This window comes from Mauremys reevesii, linkage group 10, assembly GCF_016161935.1.
Source record: "Mauremys reevesii isolate NIE-2019 linkage group 10, ASM1616193v1, whole genome shotgun sequence".
In the NCBI taxonomy this organism is placed as follows: domain Eukaryota; kingdom Metazoa; phylum Chordata; order Testudines; family Geoemydidae; genus Mauremys; species Mauremys reevesii.
Window position 1 is genome coordinate 20,132,029 of NC_052632.1, and position 18,587 is coordinate 20,150,615.

General features: G+C 42.1%; 1 protein-coding gene across 3 annotated transcripts; it reads right to left on the reverse strand.

The window, feature by feature from the left end:
- Window positions 1–6,431: 6,431 nt before the first annotated feature.
- On the reverse strand, window positions 6,432–13,542 carry CTXN2 (cortexin 2). Of its 3 annotated transcripts, none has more exons than XM_039492547.1 (4): window positions 13,330–13,542; window positions 12,086–12,155; window positions 9,052–9,218; window positions 6,432–6,866 (listed from the first exon to the last, which is right to left on the reverse strand). In XM_039492547.1, exon 4 carries the CDS (start codon window positions 6,810–6,812, stop codon window positions 6,564–6,566), a length of 249 nt encoding a protein of 82 aa, XP_039348481.1. In that variant the 5' UTR covers window positions 6,813–6,866; window positions 9,052–9,218; window positions 12,086–12,155; window positions 13,330–13,542; the 3' UTR covers window positions 6,432–6,563. The 3 variants fall into 3 exon arrangements, with proteins under 3 accessions (XP_039348481.1, XP_039348480.1, XP_039348482.1); XM_039492546.1 differs by lacking the exon at window positions 13,330–13,542 and adding an exon at window positions 12,724–12,994; XM_039492548.1 differs by lacking the exons at window positions 9,052–9,218; window positions 12,086–12,155; window positions 13,330–13,542 and adding an exon at window positions 8,508–8,626.
- Between the last annotated feature and the right edge of the window lie 5,045 nt (window positions 13,543–18,587).

Below are 18,587 nucleotides of genomic sequence, written 5' to 3' on the forward strand. Positions count from 1 at the left end.
TTTCAGGGATGTTATGTGCTTAGGTCACCAATCTTTCTATTCTTCTGTAGTCGGAGGTCGTGTTGCTTTATCTGCAATAAGACAATAATGCTGTTGCATTTGAAAGATCTTGGTTCTTAATCTAGCAAAGCTGAATGGAGACTTTCTTGAAGTGTTCACTTGTAAGTATTCTTCTTAAGGTTGTCCTGCATGACTCTGTCATCAAAAACATAAGTAAAACTTTTCTATATTTAATTAACTTACACAGTAATGTAACTCTTCCATGATTTCTTACAAACCCTGTGAGACAGCAACCTCATAACTTTTTACAAACAGGACCTGATCCAAAGTCTGAGTCAATGTAATCAATAGGAGTCTTGCTATTTATCTCAGTGGGCTGCAATCGGGCCCTAAATAGTCTAACACTATACTTAAAAGTAACTTCCCTGAGTATATTATCTTTTCAGGGACTAAACATAGTACTTCTTTGACTAATGTACAGCCCAATGGTTCATTGTAGATTAAAGGAATGCAACATCTAGCCAAGAAGGATGGAATTCACCAGAGATCATGCACATGGTATCTGTCACTGCACATTGGTTGATTTCACCCATAGTGCAGAAGTAAATTGTCATGACTCTTCAAAAAATCCAATGTTTTTTTAAGTTAACTGTAATATATTAGACTATTAAAAATAAAACAAATAAGTCTTTACAATTTTCAGTAATTCCAAAATGTGAGATGATTTATGAGTAGGTGACTGAAGCACTGAAAACTATACATTTTAGATGTATCTAGGAGTAATGTCACATAAAGGAATAAATGTTAGAAAACTGAAGTATATAAAAACATGTTTTTACTAAATTGTAATGAATGCAATAAATGAATGTGCCCAAATAACTATAGCAAAATGGCAGTTATTTATTATTGAAATATATATTAGCAATAGTTTTAGGCAATACAAGATTCAAAGAATAATTTTACAGACCTGATCTTGCATTCCTTGTGTCCCCAAATACCCATTTAAGACCATTTGAAATAAATAGTGGCAGATGGTTAGGACTAAATGTGTGAGGGATGCAGAAGGGCCCCCACCCTCCAAAAAAGGAAAAAAGGGTATATATAAGGCCCAGTCCTGCAAATGGTTAAGCTTTCAGGATTGGGTCCAAGGAGAACAAGCTGTCAGGTTAGCTGACTCTGAAATGGCATGTATTACAAATTATTTGTGAGCTGTACTAAATCCTGTGCCAGATCAATATGAGGCTTGAAATAATGCATATATTGATAACTACTTTCAGTACCGAAAGAAATGTGATTTTACAACCCTGTGTAGAACAATTCAGTAAAAGTCCAAGCCTGTCCCTGTTGAGCTCATGCTGGGTCTTGGGCCCTTTTGAAAATATATCTGATAGCAGGACATTTTGGAGAAAAAATATGCAATATTATAAAAGGATTATACCAACTGAACGTCAGGTAAATAAATAAACCCATTAGAAGAATGAACTGGGAATTGAAAGACAAATTAACCATATCTATTGATAGATCTATATATGCCTACCTATATAAAATATCGAATAATCACACAGGGGAATTATAACTTGAAGAGCCCCTTAACCAAATGTACTGAAACCTCATTATGAGACTTAGCTATAGCACTTGAATGCAAATCAGATGCAGATTCCGTGACTCCCATCTGCTCTCTGTCTCTGTCTCTGTATATAGAATATCCTGCTGTAAACTCTCATCACAACAAAATTTCTTTATAACCCTCTCGATATTGGTTTTTCAAAGCAAGCTCTTCTTTTCTGCTTAATGTTTTGTGCACTCCACCAGAAAGAAGAAGTTCCTTCTTTCAGCTTCTTTGTTTGGTACTATTTTTTCTTGGTCACCTCTGAGCCATATTACGTTTGTTATGTTATTGATTGGTAATCTCTGAGCATAGATTGTATGCTTTTCCCCTTAGCATAAAAATCTTATAAAAAGTGTGCACAGAAATGAAATATTTTCTTACATAAGGGCCAAATCCTGATCCTACTAAAGTCACTAACAGTGTTGCTGCTGACTTCAGTAAAAACCAGATTTGGTCCTAACTCTGTGCTTGTAGACTCTGGGTGAAATCCTGGCCCTTTGAAGTCAATGGGAATTTTGCCATTGGCTTCAGTAGACCCATAATTTCACCTTCCAAGTTTACTTCTAAGGTAAGTGTTTCTGCCACCAGGAAAATAAAAGTCTCTTACCTTTCTGCTGCCTTTGCAAATCATGATTTATTTTTTGCAGTAGATTTCCAGAGGTCTGTTAGATGCTGTTATTTGCCATTAAATTTATTATTAGTAGTATTATTGTATTATGCATAAGTTAACAAGCTTACTCTGTTCACGATAGTTTAACTTACCTCTCGGTCCCGTGCTGTAGTGAAGGGCAATCAGCCTCTTATTTACTTCTGTATATAGACTGTCCGTCTCACTTATGCAGCATGGATTTTACCTCATTGGCTAATTCTTTCTTCTGTGCAAAATATCAAGTGACTCACCCAACCCGTCTTTGACACATGCTCTAAAACTCTCCTAAATGACTGATTTAGAGGGACATTCTAGCTTGTTAAATATCAACTAGTAAATGAACCTGTTAATTCTTGGAAGGAAGGAATAAAACTGTGCTTGTGTGTCATAGGAGAAAAATAGGTTGGTTTGTTTTTCTTTAGAATTTATAAAATATAGCTACAGGCTTCTAGGCAGCTGTATCAGTTACTGTCCCATAACTATGGATCTGCTTATGTGCACTTGCATGTACGTATGTCCTTCCTGTTTATTTTCTTTAAGATCGTGGATCATTTCATTTTAGATTTTTTGTTCTTTGATACCTTAGGGATTGGGGAAGAGGTACAGTAAGAGGTGGCTGAATTTACATTGAAATTTCTAAAACTCCACGACTGGAAATCTGATTTTAGCAGATCGCATTTGGAAGTTGAACAGTGAGTCCAGCAAGTAGTCCCATTAAAGTCAATGGGAAAGACTCATGGAATAAGATACTACTCATTATTACTGTGGTTATTTATTTTTTGTATTATGGTAGTTCCTAAAGGGCCTACTCACAGTTTAAATGTGTTTAGCTTTGAGCACATGAGTGACACCATTGGCTTGATTGGGACTGCTCATGTGCATAAAGTTAAATATCGGTGACACCTTTGCAGGACTGGAGTCTGTATAGACACCGAGTGAGAGAAAGGCAGTATTATGATCTCTATTTTAAAGATGGGGAATAGAAGCACACAGAGAGTTAGTGACTTGCCCAGGGTCTCACTGGGAATGTGGCACAGCTGGGAATTGAATCTCCTGAATCCTCATCCAGTGACTTAAGCACAAGTCCGTCCATCTCGACAGTGCATGTAGCAGCATCGGGCCAAGTAGTTGTATCATTTGAAAGGAGCGTGTTTATTTGTTCACAGACTACTCTGACTTTGCAATGGTGTGTTTGTAGGATCTGCCAGCTACATCATTATCAGTAAACTCTCCTCTTGGGATTGAAACTCATGCCTATTGGGCGTAGTGCTTGAGCTTGAGCCTCCAGACGGGGTGAACTTCAGCCTCTGTGAGTGATGTGCCTATCACCACATCTGAGACTTGGACAGTGGCACTATTCAGGGAGTTAATATAAAGCTTCATGCTGAAGAAAGCATAGCCTAGCGGTCAGAGTATAGGTCTGGGTGTCAGGTACTCTGGTGCTCTAAGCCTAGCTTTGGACAGGTCTTTGAAAAGAAATTGGGAATTGTGTTTAAAAAACCAAAGTTTGATGGGGTCACACTTTGCTGGCACTATGTTTAAAATCATGGCTTTGCTCAGCTCCTTGCTTCGGCTATAACACATTTTAGAACACTGGTTAGCCCCATCAACATCCCCTATTAACACTGTTTAAAACTGGTTTAGCTGGAAGCATGTTTATGCATAATCTTGCATTCATTTAGATCCCCAGCATGGATGAGACCACTGACTCTCCTTGTGACCTTGATGAGGTCATTTAACCTACCTGTTTCCGTGCCTTGGTTTCCCCATCAGTAAATTGGGGATAAGAATACATGAGAGGAGAATCAGGCTGTGTGTGAACTTTTTTGAGTCTATCTCTGTTAAAAATCTTGCCCTGTATTTTTGAGGAAAACCTTTTGAAAAGTTCCAGCTTGTGCACTCCTTCTTGTAGGCTTGAGTCTTTCCTTTTGAGGGAGAAACAACTAATGTTGCTCTGTAATCAAAATGGAATTTGTATATGGCTATAACAAAATATTGTAAAGTCAAAGAACTAAGTACAGTTCATGGACCAGAGTAAAAATGAACTAGTACATTATTTCTTGTTACCAAGATGAAAAGGATAATTATGAGCATGTGTACAGTGTGCTAAATCTCTGCACTGGATAATTTTGCACGGTAGATACTTGATTTATATTTGAATTAAAACAAAAATAGATAGAGTATATTCAAGCTATGTGGCCTCAAAGGTTTCTCACACTGGAACCCAAGCCATTTAAATGCTACATGTTCCAGGTCACAGCTTTTTACATTGTACACTTTGGAGAAGTGGATGGAGAAGACCACCAAAAAGAGTCAGTACCACCAGTACTGTTCTCTTTCTTGCTATTAGCCCCAGGCATGATGTTCATGGCTTTTCCCAGATAATTGAGTGTCTTTCCTCGTGAATGGCATTTTGCTTAGCCAAGTTCCCTTCACTGCCACTTATCTAGCAGATATAGCATGTGGCACAATATGGATTTTGCTGAATTACTGTAAAACAAACAATCACTACAACTCATCTTCTTGTCTCTGTATCTCTTAGCACACATAGCTGTATAGTGAGAGAGACAGTGCCTAAACAAAAGTCTGATTCCAAGTTTCTCAAAAGTGGAATTGAATTACTGTCAAGTTCTGACACTCTCACACAGCAGCTGTTTGTGCTAAGAGGTGACCTTGAGGAATGTTACTATTCAGCTTCTGTTTTTTTCTCTGTGTTACCTCTTCTGTCTTACTAGGACCCTCTGCCACAGAATTCCTCAGAATGACACTCCAAATCCAATCCAATGGTAGGGCCAGATCCTGGCCCCTGATTTGCCCTTTTGCACCACTCTGGTAGTGCAAAGAGACTGAAAAACTGTCCTGCCCTGCCTGTTGGGGCTTTTCTAGCATGGGGGGAATCACTGGATGGTGCACAGCTGGCATAAACAGGTCTAGGTTCCATCCTCTTTTGATCCACTGGTATAGAGAGACTTGCAGATTGCCTCTGTACTCTGGCAATCCCCAGCTGATATTATGGCCATTGCGGGCTGTTACCATCCAACACAAGTTAGAGCAGCAAAGGCCGTTCCAACTTCTGCCAAGAGCTGAACCAGTCCCCAGGGGAGCACAAAGGTGCTGCAAAGACAGCTATACACCCCTTTAGGTCCTGCTCTGAGCACAGCTCAACTAGACGGGAAGAATGGGTCCTTAACTAATATTTGCTTTTTTCTCTTCCCCTCCCCTCATCTCTGTGAATCTCTCTTTATCAGGCTCAGAATGACTTTGCTTTCTCATGCGAGCCACTAACCAATTTTCAGCAGTATGAGGATGCGGGGATGGAATTAGAGGCTCTGGTTGGATTTTTGAGCTGGCATGTGTCTTGCAATGCTGAGTGTACCATATATCTTATGTATAGCAACCAACTCATCTTTAATTACATTTACCCCCCACCCCCATCCCAATAACTCTTGCTTGGCCAGCTAAGAATTTGATTACAGCAGGAGAAGGGAAGCTTTGTTTCAGCAAGTGTAAACAGTTTTCTCAGACTGGGAGCAAGAAACAGCCCTACACATTGTTCTGAAAAGACTGAGGAAACACTGGATATAGTAGAGCAGCACCATGCTCCTCTCACATGGATTTAGCCAATGCGACAGCACCTCCAGGTGTTCAAGGGTGGGACTTTCATTAGTGACTGCAATAACCATTAGCTCTTATATTGGTTTTTCTGTTCTCTTAGTAACTGAAAACAAGAGTTTCCACATGCAGACACATGAGTACCTGCAGGCTTCACCCCTTATGCTGTGATCCTGTTGTGCTGTTTAATCTTGCAAACTAAGCTGGTCCAGTACATTGGGCTGATTCAGTTTTTGCATATGAGGTCTCCAAGGTCAGTTTCTGGATTTAAAGAAATCATGTTGGATGAGTTGGGAGTTACTATTATGTTTACTATCCAAAAATATTTCACACCCATTCCTCTTTTTCACTGATGTGATGTTGTGGCATGAATTCTGCCTATGAAGAGACAGGTGAGAGATCTGATTCTCAAGAGATTTCTCTGCCCCTCCTCCTCACTGATTGTTTAGTGAATCATCTCCCTAAAGTCTTTCTTTGACATTAGCTGTTTCTTACCCACAGCTCCACAAAAGGTGAATTCCCAAAATAAAAACAGCATTAAATAGTTTTATGAGTCTGCAACGAATATTTATTTAACAAAATGGATGCCACCATCAAATCTTCAAAACATAGGTATATAGTACAAATGTATCAGCACTAGGTTTTCAAAATGAAATCAACATCAAAAGTAAGGCAGGATACTCTTTTGAGTTTTCATGCAAGAGCATATTCAAACGTTCCTTTATCAAGACCCTCGACTTCATCTTCCCAAGTGGAAGATGGCATGCTACTATAGGGGTCCAGTAAGATTTTGAAGCATCTAATAATGAGTAGTCCCAAGAAAACGCACAGAATCCCTACAAAGGCAAAGCCAGTTTTTTGCTCCAAGGTCAGTGAGAAGGTGGACACTTCGTTGACACTCATGCTGGCTGAAGCATTGCTGCAGTAGCTACTGCTCATCATTGGGCGTCACATACTGGTGAGTCTTCGGGATTTTCACTCATATTCCTTCTTTGCCTGTACACAAAAGTGGAGTCCGTTTGGTTATGGCCAAATGTAACATAGACCTCTGAGCTATTATCAGCATAAAAAGAAATTTGAAAACAAAAACTGCATGGGCATTAATAGTGAAAGTACATTTTTGTACACTCAAATCAGCCTGGCAACACTGTCATTAGAAATTGGTAGTCCCTGAACAAAAGCTAGTTGGAGTTGCTAATCCTGACAATGACAATGAAAAACCGATCATTTACTTGCTTGTCCCTCCCACCCAAAATAGAAAAGTACTGGCTGCTTTAAATGGCATTTTATCAGATTGGGCAAAATCCTGCCAATCTTCATCAGGTCAGAGCTTGCAAGGCCTCCATGTGCAGAGTTAAATGGGAAACTTATGCTGGAGAGCTTGCACTATCAGCATCTGAGTCCTTTATCTGGTGAAACACGCATTGACTTCAATGAGCATTTCACCTGAGTCAGACTGATGGATTGGGCCCATGTATTTTGGCCTAGAACTCTAACTGCAATAAACGAAACGTACAGAATGAAAACGTCATTTTTATATATTGTTGGGCTAGACGCGATAAATCGATCCCCAAAAGCGCTCCCGTCAACTCCGGAACTCCACCAAGGCAAGAGGCAGAAGCGGAGTCGACGGGGGACCTGCGGCCGTCAATCCTGCGCCATGAGGACGGGAGGTAAGTCAAAAAAAGATACATCGACTTCAGCTATGCTATTCCCATAGCTGAAGTTGTGTATCTTACAACGATCTCCCTCCCCCCAGTGTAGACCAGGCCTTAGTGTGGGTGGGAGGAGTGAGGAGGGGCTCACTAGCCCATGTAATGGCAGTAGAGGCTGCAAAGAGGGTGTGGCCAAGTGGGCTAGGGAACATGGCCAAGGCCCCACCCATACACCCCAGCTGATGCCTTGAGACTGCTGCTGGACTGAGCACACATTCCACAATTTTTAGAGGTGTCCAAGTGACATTTCTGAACATGCTTTCTCCTGTGCTCTTGGGAGCAATACGCCTGCCTGAGCCTTAGATGGGCATTATGTTCCAGCCACTTCCACTCAGGTGCCACACCCGCCTCATCACCACCACCACAACTCAGCAGACCTCAAGGTGTTAGAGCATGATAGGTGATCTGCAAAGGGGAAAGAAATTGGACTCCCCCTCCACCACTTTTTATTGGCTTCTTTATAATGATAAAGAAGGCCAAAGAGGTTTTTCTTTTCTTCATAATTTTTGTCTGCTTGGTTTCCTGTTAGAAACGGATATTCGGCCTACTCTGACGACTCTATAGACAACTAGAGAACTGGTAGGATTATAACATACCAAGTACCAAGGGGGAAAAAATCATTTTTAGGCTAATTGTTTGTTTTTGTTGGCTGTTGTTAACACCTATTTAACTAAAACACTTGGGGAAAACATTCCTTGTGTTCAACCCACCCTTCCTTCAAGGAAGATCCCATTACAAATTTCAAAGTCATTCCAGAAATCTTCTAGCTGAAAAACAAACAGCAGCCAGTAAAAGATTCTCGTTTGGATCCTCTCTTTCCCTCCTGATAACCTCCATTTTTCTTTATATAGATCATAAAGAACCAAAATTAAAAAACAGCCAAAAACAGGGAGGGGAGAAGAGAAAAGGGCAGAAACCAAACCTATTTTTTTCTTTTGCAGCTTCCGTTTAACTTAGTCCATAATAAGGAGTAAGGATAAAACGGAAGGAAGGAAGGAAGGATGCAGTTAAAAACTGTGGGCCAGATCTTTAGCTGATGTGAGTCAGCGTAGAGCTATTGACTTCATTGGAGTTACACTGGTTTATACCCATTGGATTTGGCCCTACAACCTGCGCCTGTTTTAAGGTTTGGAAAATGTTGGTTTAAGTAGCTCCCCACCACCCTCTCTTTCCTCTCTCTCTGACTCCCAGTCCAAACCTCTACACGTTGTTCATTAGCAAAATTCATTCCCCTTACTTAGAGGCTTGTCCATCAGAGTCATGAGATCTTTACTCCTGTTGAGTAATGTCTTGTTCTGTGAATTGTGCCATTGAACCAAATGGTACAACTTGAGGCATGTGATGCTACTGAGTGAGAGACAAGGTGCCAGTATATGGCCTGTAGTAACCAAAAATAATACCAACAGCAATTTAATCACAATAATTGATATCTATATGAAGAAAACAAATGAAATAGATGAAACCACCTGGTTCACACGTTTTCATGTAAGGCACGTTTCCAGTTTTTCCAGGAGGTTTAACAGCTGCAGAGATTGGAGAGTAAAATCACAGAATTCTCAAATTGTTGCCCAAATCAGTTATATGTAACAGGATCCAGCCAAGAAGAAAGTTCCCCTTCCAGGAGTCCGGGACACTGGGAAATTAAAAAATGAAAGGCTTATACTGGGAAATGATTTGTACACTAAAGCAAGAAGACATAGTGCCAGAAAATAAAGTACACCCATAAAAGACACAGAAGTCTCTGAGACAAACTATAGCCCAGGCTCTGCACTTGGTCTGCAGGAGGGGGACGTTTGTGCCTATGTGAAGCCCATAGAAATCAGTGGGGCTCTGCTTGGATGCAGAGGTCTGTGCCCCCAACTCCCAGAGGAGCATAAACTCCCAATCTTGCAGTCTTACTCAGGCAAAATTCTCTCCCATTGGAGTCAATGGGAGTTTTGCCTGAGAAACGAGTGCAGAAGCAGGTTCCAAGATAAGATAGAGTTTACAAACCAAATCAAACCAAACCTGGTCGTAATACCATTTATTTTAATGAGGTAGGATGATAACATAAGTCAGGAATGAAGAAGAGACACATAAGACCCAGTGTTAAAGCACCAACAGGAGTATTATGCCCTGGAACCTGTGGCTTAATGAATAGGGTTAGACCAATATTTGGGCTGATTTCTCACATGGACTAGGAAACAGCCATTGCTATTGGCCCTTGCATGCTTGCTCTACTAAACACTTGCTATTAGCCCACACTGATATTATTTTATTTATTTATTCTTCATTTCATCATCACTGGCAATTACGGGTCAAATCTTCAGCATGCAAAGCCTCAGTAAATTGGCAGGGAGTACAAGGAAATGCATACAGGGCTGAGGAACAGAATTCTTGGCCCCAACCTGCGGTAGTGGGGTGGAACGGCTCTGTGGGTGCCATTGGCTATATGGAGTAATAGTGTATATTTCTTGTGCAGGGGCCTTGGGCCTGTCAATCCATACTGTGTCTCTCTGTTGAGCCCTGAGCTCTCCTTCTCCCCATCCTGAGCAGCAGAGATGTAGTATTTCCACTGCATTTCATGCCTTGCATACTCACAGATTGGAGTGGAGACTTTTGTCCTAAATATGTACCATATAAAGGTAAGATTTTACTTGTTTGGGGGAATGGGATATGTTTACATTGTAAATCTGTTTACAGATTGGCGACTGAGGGCCGCAGCCAGCAGTTATGCATACATAATGTCATCTGTTCTAGAGTATGTCTGAAATCATAAGCAAAAAGACCATGAATGCTAGAGGGCTCTAATCCAACAAAGTATGTAGGTAACCACTAGGTCAGAGATCAGGGGCATGCATTACAGGAACTAGAACTTGCAGGGTCCATTTGTCAGGAGGTGCCACCAAACCTATCCCTATTGGTACAGTTTCTGCAGTTTACTTCCATGTAGTTTCACTCGACTGCCCCTCAAAATCCCTCTGGATTGGGAGAAGCAAGGATCCCTGAATAGCCTGCTGTGGTGGAAAAGGCCATCTGATGGCCCTTCAAGACCAGAAAGGGGGCCACCAGGAAGCAGGAGTGGTACAAATGCCTCACTCCCATGGATGACAAAGGTAAGTAGAGGGTGGGAAGCAGCTGGGTGTTGCTGGATAAATGGTGCTAAGGAGGTCAAAAGATGGTAGTGAGCACCGTATAGAAGCCTAGATAAATAGGTAGATAAATTGGAGTGCCTAAGGTTATTGTAACAGCATCTACCCATATCCACCAAATGTTTGTGGACCCGGGCTGATGTTTAAAGTTCCATTAGAATCCAACCCTGATTATGGGTGGTTTGAGGGTTTCAATATGAACTTTTTGTGCAACCCTAGTAACCCACCCTCACATTTCCAGACTTTAGAAAAAGAAAGTGTTAACAGTAATTCCAGACATTCCTGGGAAAGGGTCTGAGACGTCTGACCACAGCCTCCGAAGGTTGCTGATTACAAGACTTCCTCAAGATTCTTCCTCGCATGCTGAATATTAGCCTTACCCTCAAAAACAAACAGGTTTTGTTGTAAAGATCACCGTGTAAGAGCCCAATCTGGGGAGGTGCTGAGTATACTTAAGTCCCACTGAAGTCATCAGGAGTTGAGAAGACTCAGATCCTTGCATGATCAAGCCCAGGTTGACGGAGAATTCATATTACAAATTACAACCCAGGTTAAAAAACTAATTGTGCTTAATGAGTTTCAGGTAACTCCTGTAAATCACAAGTTTCACCTAATAGTAATAAAAAGTCATTCCTGCTGCCATGGTACTCAGATAGTTATCGTTCAGGAAGTACTGGAGGCTGCCTAGCTGAAGCAGTGGTGCAGTGACCCTGTCATTCTGATGATGCTTCAAATGGCCTGGATTCTAGATTAATGCTTCTAAGAATCTTTAAAAACCTGGCTCGAGGAGTGGCACTTCAGGCACTACAATTGCTGTAGCAGGAATTTGAAGGAGGTAATGAAGGGAGAGGATTAGTGATGGGTACACCTCAAAAAGTTCTCTCCAGTTTCCATGAATTTGGAAGTTTGTCCAAACCATTTGGACCATCTGAGATGACAACACTGGTCTGGAAATGTCACAAGAACAGCTCTGTGACTGCAGAGCCAACCTCACTTCAGTTAATATGCATATTGCATCCCTAAATCATTGCTGGAAAGTCAGCCTCTTCTTCCCACCCTATACAGCCAGCAGGTCATGATCCCAAATCTGGCATTCAAGAGAGTCTTATGCAGGGAGCCCAGTGCCATGCTGCCCAGCACTGTTTGGTATCAGACGGGTGTAATTAGCCATTCTGAGAGTGTAGTAGGACTTGGTGTGGCCTGCAGTACGTAAGCACAGGACATACTGCACCTTTTTGGAGCAGCAGTAAATTCCATTCCACTGTGCATTCCCCTGCAAATCTGAGCCAGCAAGGGATAGCTACCTCCACCCCTCAAATATACAAAGTATTGTAAAGATAAGATTTTACTCTTAGTAAATGCACAATACCTAGAGTATCCATTTGCTGGTAGATCCTGTGCTCTGTAATGCACTTTTTATTCTTATGAGCTAGGGATGTCTGGATAAGTGAGAAACAGAATAGAAAAAAAAAATTGTGTCATCATCCTTGGACTTGTGAACATAAAATAATGCAGTACACTGGCTATGAGCATGTAGTATAATTGTACCATAAAATATGGAGTATCTGCAAGGCAACTGTTGATATACAGTTATATCTATAGCTTTCACTTCTCTTTGGCATCCTTTTGCACCAGGACACTTATGTATTTACAAAAACATAGAATTCAGTCTATAATCATTTACGGCAAATTTCAAGGAGCAGTATTGAAAAAAAAACATTTAATTTCTGTAAAAACTACCTGCTTTGTCTTACCCTAAGAAAGGCTTTCTCTGAGAATATCCCTTACCTGGCCATAATACAGTCATTATATGCATTATTAAAAGCAAATCTACAGCATAGCTAGGAAATCATAACACAACAGCATAGCAAGCTCAAGATATCCTGCAGAATTTAAACAGACAAAACCAGTGCAATTCTCCAGCCAAGATGTGCACAGCCCCCCTCTTCTTGTTTTCTAACTAGATAGAGAAGCATCCTTATCGAATGAAAACCTAACAATACAAACCCTGTTCTTCCTTGTCCCCTCTCCCCATGCTGATGAACTGCAGAAGTTGCAGTGGCTCACAGCGTAGGTTCTCAAGCTGTTGAAACCTCAGGATTGAGCCTATGGCTGCTGGGATTCTCCCTTGTGGCCACAAACCCAGTGAGGCTCCCCAAGCTACACATCCCCAGCAACCCCCTCCGGAGGCTCTAGGGGTCATCGGTGGGTGTTTCTTCAGACGGATGGACGCATCGCTCGGGGACTCCTCTCCAAACACTTGGTGAAGATGCGGTTGGAAATTCTCGAACTGGGTTCAAAAAAAAAAAACGAACGAAAAAGAAAAACCCCTTTCGGATGATTCAGCCCCGTTTCCCTCCAACCCCCCTTCTACCGACTGAATTGAAGAAGTATGGAAACTTCCTGCAAAATACTACGTGAGAGGCATCAGCAAATCTTTGCTGCACACCCATCCAGATGCTGCAGCAGCCGCAACAGCGGCTGCCCAGCGATTTCTCTCTTGGATCACCGGGAGCCTGCAGCTACCTTCCCTCCTGAAACACAAGGTTCTGGGACATGGCATCTGGAGGCACAGCAGCAGCAGCTCTGTTTAGGAGTCAGAGGGGTCCTTACCGTGCAAGCAACAATGTCACATAGACAAGGGTTTTCTCACAGGCTGGTTTTCAAGCAGAGCAAGTGAAAGCGGGGAGGCGGGATTTGAAATTGACTAAGGTGTTCTGTGGCTATCTGCATTAAATTGCATATTTCCAGACCAATGCAGGGGCTCTCGCCTTTCATTCTGTGTGGGATATCTGAATTATTTAGGTCGGTTAATTTAGCCCTCGGGTGCAGTTTGGTTAAGTAGGCAGCGCGGGTATATAATCAGTGCACTGCTAAAATCCTAGCCGCCTCAGCCCCGGATCTCCCGAGGGAGCGGTCACGGCTTTCGATCTCACGCTTTCTACCATCTAGTGATTAATGAGACCGGAAGAGCCATGTTAAATACCCCGGGCCCAAATCCTGCTCTCCTGCAAGCAACTGGTGTGGAGTAAACAAGCAAGATGTAGCCCATAACATTCAACTGGTTTCTGTGAGGTGCGGGGTGAGCTGAAGGATGGTCTCGTCTTATTTTGTGCCTACCTCCGGCATGGCAAGCCGCTTAATAATAAATAATTATTAATAATAATCATGTCCAGGAGCTGTCGTTAGTGCTGAAGCTTCTTTGCCAAGTTTGTGCCTAAATTACATATGTCTTGTAGATCTCTGTTTGCAAATATAAATTTAAAAAATAAGGATTCCTCTTGCCATATTAGAAGGTGGTATTAATATGTATGTGGCCACTGGATGAAGAATTGTTTTTAAGTTGTTGTAAGATTAATATATTATGTTTCTGTATATTAAATTTAAAAAAACGCTCAGGCACATTGTAACTAATCATTCCATTTCCGTGCATTCTAGTAATTAAGCACTCCTTTGGAAATTCATACTGATTTCAGTGGCACAGGACTGGTATCCGGGTAAGTATCAAGGATGACAAGGTTTGCAGTTACACTGGCTATCTATACACCTCAGGTATGTGCTGAAACACAAGGTTCAAGGCTAAAGACAGGGGAAGTCCTGGTATAAATGCATATCTTGAAAGGTTTTTTTATTGCTTTAATTAAAATAGAGTTTTAACTATTGTTAAATAAATACAATAAATATTATTTGTGAAGTTATTTTTTCAGAGAAAATGGGGGGAAGGTGTTTTCCTGCTGTGTGTTGCTATATTTACATATTAATCTTTTTTTTCAGTGTTTGTACAGCACCTAGCACAATGGAGGGGGCTAAGACTTTGGGCCCTCTCATAATAGAAATGTTTACTACTACTACTACTACTAAAAATCTGTGTGACTGTGATCCTGTAATGGCGCTTCATAATCACAGAATGAACAATGTGTATTACGGAAAATGTTACATATATAAAATTAATTTTTAAAGGGATTATTATATGTAAAGACACTTGGTCCCTTTAAAAAAGATCCTTTCAAAGGATATGATGGGCCAGATTTTGCCTCCAAAATATACTCGTGAAGGGGGCCTTCTGTGTGTGGTTCTCCCCTGCTGCCTCCGCAGCACCACCACCCTTTTTCTGGGACCCTGCAAAAGGCTCTCCATGAGTTAAGATTTGCATAGAGGAGAAATGGGAAGTGGGCAGGTTTAGGCTAGGCATTGGGAGGGTCCGCATTATCTCCTCAACAGTTCAGCACCATTTACTAGGGAGAGGTCATACAGCTCCAGGCTCTTCTACTAAGCTCTGTTACCTCTTCTGTTGAACCTCTCGACACAGCGGAATCATCCTTTAAGTGGGCCTTCAGATCGCCGGGGCCAGAGAAGGAGCTGATGGTATGGCTCCATTGGATGGAGCTGTGCTGGCTGCAAATCAGGGGAGGGGCAAGCCTGAGCCCAGGGCTGGCCCACAACATTTTGGCACCTGAGGCGGGGAGCTCAAATGACGCCCCTATGCCCCCTCGCTTGGGCCAAAACTTTGAAAGGTCTCAATTCTGCCTTCTTCCTGTTCTACTCCTCTCATGGTACTGCTCTGCTACCTACCCCAATAAAGGAGAACTAACAACTTAAAATGCCTTGTTCAAACATTTTAAGTAATGCTTAACTTTCAAATGCCTGAACAGCAAATGTAACTTTTCTTGTCTGCATAGTAAACACTGGCATTTTTATCTGTTTGAATAATCAAAGTGGTGCTTTCCCTGCCTTCTTGGTTGCAAAGATTTAAACTGTTTCCTGAAGGTCCATAGTCTGGGCCAGTTCATGCTCTAAATGGGTGCAAGGCCGACTAGCCTCTCCTGTGTCATTGTGTGTGTAGATGTGTTTTATTAACTTCAGCTTGGAGAAGCTGTGTTCTCCACTGGCAACTGTTACAAGAAGCGTTAGAAGTATGCGCAGAGCAACAAAAGCATTTGGAAAGAGGGTGGTCATCTTGTTTGTGCACATATATTCCAGAACAGTATTTGGAGTTGATCCTGCTGAAATGTATCTTGAAAGGGCTTTCAGTTCATCACTTGTCCTAAATCACTCACATCAATATTGTGCATGTCATCATTTGTCAACACTGTCTCTAGTGCCCTGCATTGCTGGTGTAGGTCTTCTTCAGGTATAGTGAAGAGTTTTGGAATATCATACAACATCCCAAATATACTGCTGTGTTCCTTGAGCTGCATGAAACGTTCTTCAACTGACTGTATTGCACAATCTAGCACCTGGTTAAAGAATTCAACTTTGAACTGTTGTTTGAGATCTCTTATGGGATTATGCCGTGCCTCGTAATCAAAATGTCTTCTTCTTCGGTGACTCTTGTATTCTTGAATGGGTGGGAAAATAGCTTCAGTGTGAAGTTCCTCTGCCAACTTCTGTGCACTCTTCAGAACACTTTGAAATCCCTCATCTGACCGGTAAGACTGAAGGTATGACTTTGCTTTGTCCAGTTGTTCCATTGCTCCAGCTATATCAAGGTCAACACCTTGGAGTCTCTTACTTATAACATTTATTTCAAACAGTATGTCATGCCACAACACTAAGTCACACAGAAATCTGAAGTTATGTATGTTTCTGGTGATTCCATTTCCCTCTGCCACTGTTCTCCCACGAACAGTTCCCATCATAGCATTATCCTCCAGTATGGAAACTATGGCATCATCTTTCTTCCCAATTTGGTGTTTGATAGGCTTTATCACCTCCACTTGACTTTCCCATCGTGTGACACTCAGTGGTTTCAGTGTTAGAGAGGATGTTCTAGATGTTGCTTCAAAATTTGCCATCGATGCGTTGATGCAGAGAAAAATACATAGATGCTTTGAATTACATTAAAAAATTCAGCAGTCTCACTAGAAGCTGATGCTGCATTACTGACCACCAAGTTCAATGAATGAGAACTGCATGGGACAAGAAAAGCTCGAGGGTTTAACTCTCGGATCCGTGTCTGCACTCCTTTGTTCTTTCCTCTCGTGTTGGCACCATTATCGTAGCCCTGACCTCTCATGTCAGCTATTGCAATTTCCATATCGTCCAGCTTTTTAAGAAGCACATTTGTCATACCAGCTCCTGTAGTATCATCAGTGTCAATAAATTCTAGAAAATGCTCTCTGACAGTCACCATTGCAGGGACATTTTCACTAGGTTCTGTTGTTACAAAATGCACCATTAAAGTCATTTGTTCCGTATGGCTGATGTCAGGTGTGCAGTCCAGAATAACAGAGTAATATCTTGCTGACTTCAGAACTGCCACAATCTTCTGTTTGACTTTTGTTGCCAGTAACTGTATGATCTCATTTTGAATTGTACACACACCACTACCTTGGAAAAACTTCTCTTGGGTGGTGACTCTTCTTAGATGCTCTAGGAGTACAGCATCAAACTCAACCATCAGCTCCACAGTTTTAAGGAAGTTTCCATTGTTTGACACATACAGCTGATCTGAAGTGCCATGCAGTGCTAGGTTTTGGGTAGCAAGCATTCTCACAAGGGCAATGAGCCTTTTCAGAACATTTTGCCAATAAAGAGACTGATGCAATCTCCTCTTGATGCTGATCATCTGTGATGGCCTTTAACCTTAGTCTCATCTCAAGCTCTTTCCACCTATGGAATGCTCTCTGGTGATTTGCTGCCTTCTCATGGCATGCCAGATTTCTCGCCAGATTGTTCCAGTCCTTTGTTCCTGTAGAACCCAATGTGGCTGGAACATTAGACTGGAAGAGTTTGCAACAAAAACAGTATGCAGCATTCTGGGTTTTTGAGTACATAAGCGATGGCCTCTCCACTTTGTCACCATTGGGTATTTCACGCCAGATGGAAACTTCTGTTTTCATTGTCTTTGGGGAATATGAAATTTTTCACTTGCTGTGGCCTATGCAGTACAAGGAATTCCCTCAGGCTATTGCTCAAGTGGGTCCACAGTCCTGGATCATCTAGACTTAAGGAACTAAACTCAGCAGCAGCTGTTTCTTGTGCCTCCAACACACTCTTCTCTGATCTACACTTTTTTTCAGGAATGTGCATGGTTACATCCATTTGAGATGGAGATATGGATGCTGCAGTAGCTGCCAGGTCACCTGCACTCTGACTAACTGGAAGATCAGGCATCTGCTCACCACTCACATCCTCACTGGGGCTGGAAGGCTCACCGTGAACATTTGTGTCTATGTATCTCAGGAGAGCTCCTTCCTGCTTAGATAGAAAATCCTTCTTTGCTTTCTTTTTTTTTTCTGAATGCTGCCCCAGAGGGGCATTTTCTTCTTTCACTCATGACTGCTGTTCTGTGCCAGCTATAGTGGCTCTCAACACTCAATTGAAGGGGACAAATAAGCAGGCTGGTAGCAGGGCCTGAGTGAGGGAAGATATCAGCATCTTAAGGACCTAACTGGCTCCTACTTCAGTTGACTGCTTGTTCTCCTCAAGTAGGTTCAGGAAAGCAGCAGGAAACAGGAAGCTCCCTGAGAAGCTAGTGTTAATCAGTCCAGGCTCCTGGGGGTGCCAGAGAGGTACATAAGAGGCTCTTCCTCCTCTCTCTCCCTGCAGCTCCTGCTGCTTTCTGTTATTCCCTCTCACCTTTTCTCCTGCCTGCCTGTTATGTCTCTTGTGCCCTCTTTCCTCCAGCACAGACTCCACCATCTCTGTGCATCTAGAGCAGAGAGAATACATATGCACCAGCAGCAGACACAATTTTCTACACTCTGGGTCCTAGTGGCGTCTCCCCTCTGACACACACACAGTCTGGCACTTGAGGCAGCCACCTCAGTTCATGTCATGGTAAGGCCAGCCCTTCCTGAGCCATTGTGGAGGTAGCCAGCCACTCTGTGGATGGTTCTTGCCTCCTGAAGATCCTTCAAGTTCCATAG

Excerpts from the sequence above, each read along its gene's own strand:
- CTXN2 (XM_039492547.1), bottom strand. The coding sequence starts at position 6,812 with ATGATGAGCAGTAGCTACTGCAGCAATGCTTCAGCCAGCATGAGTGTC.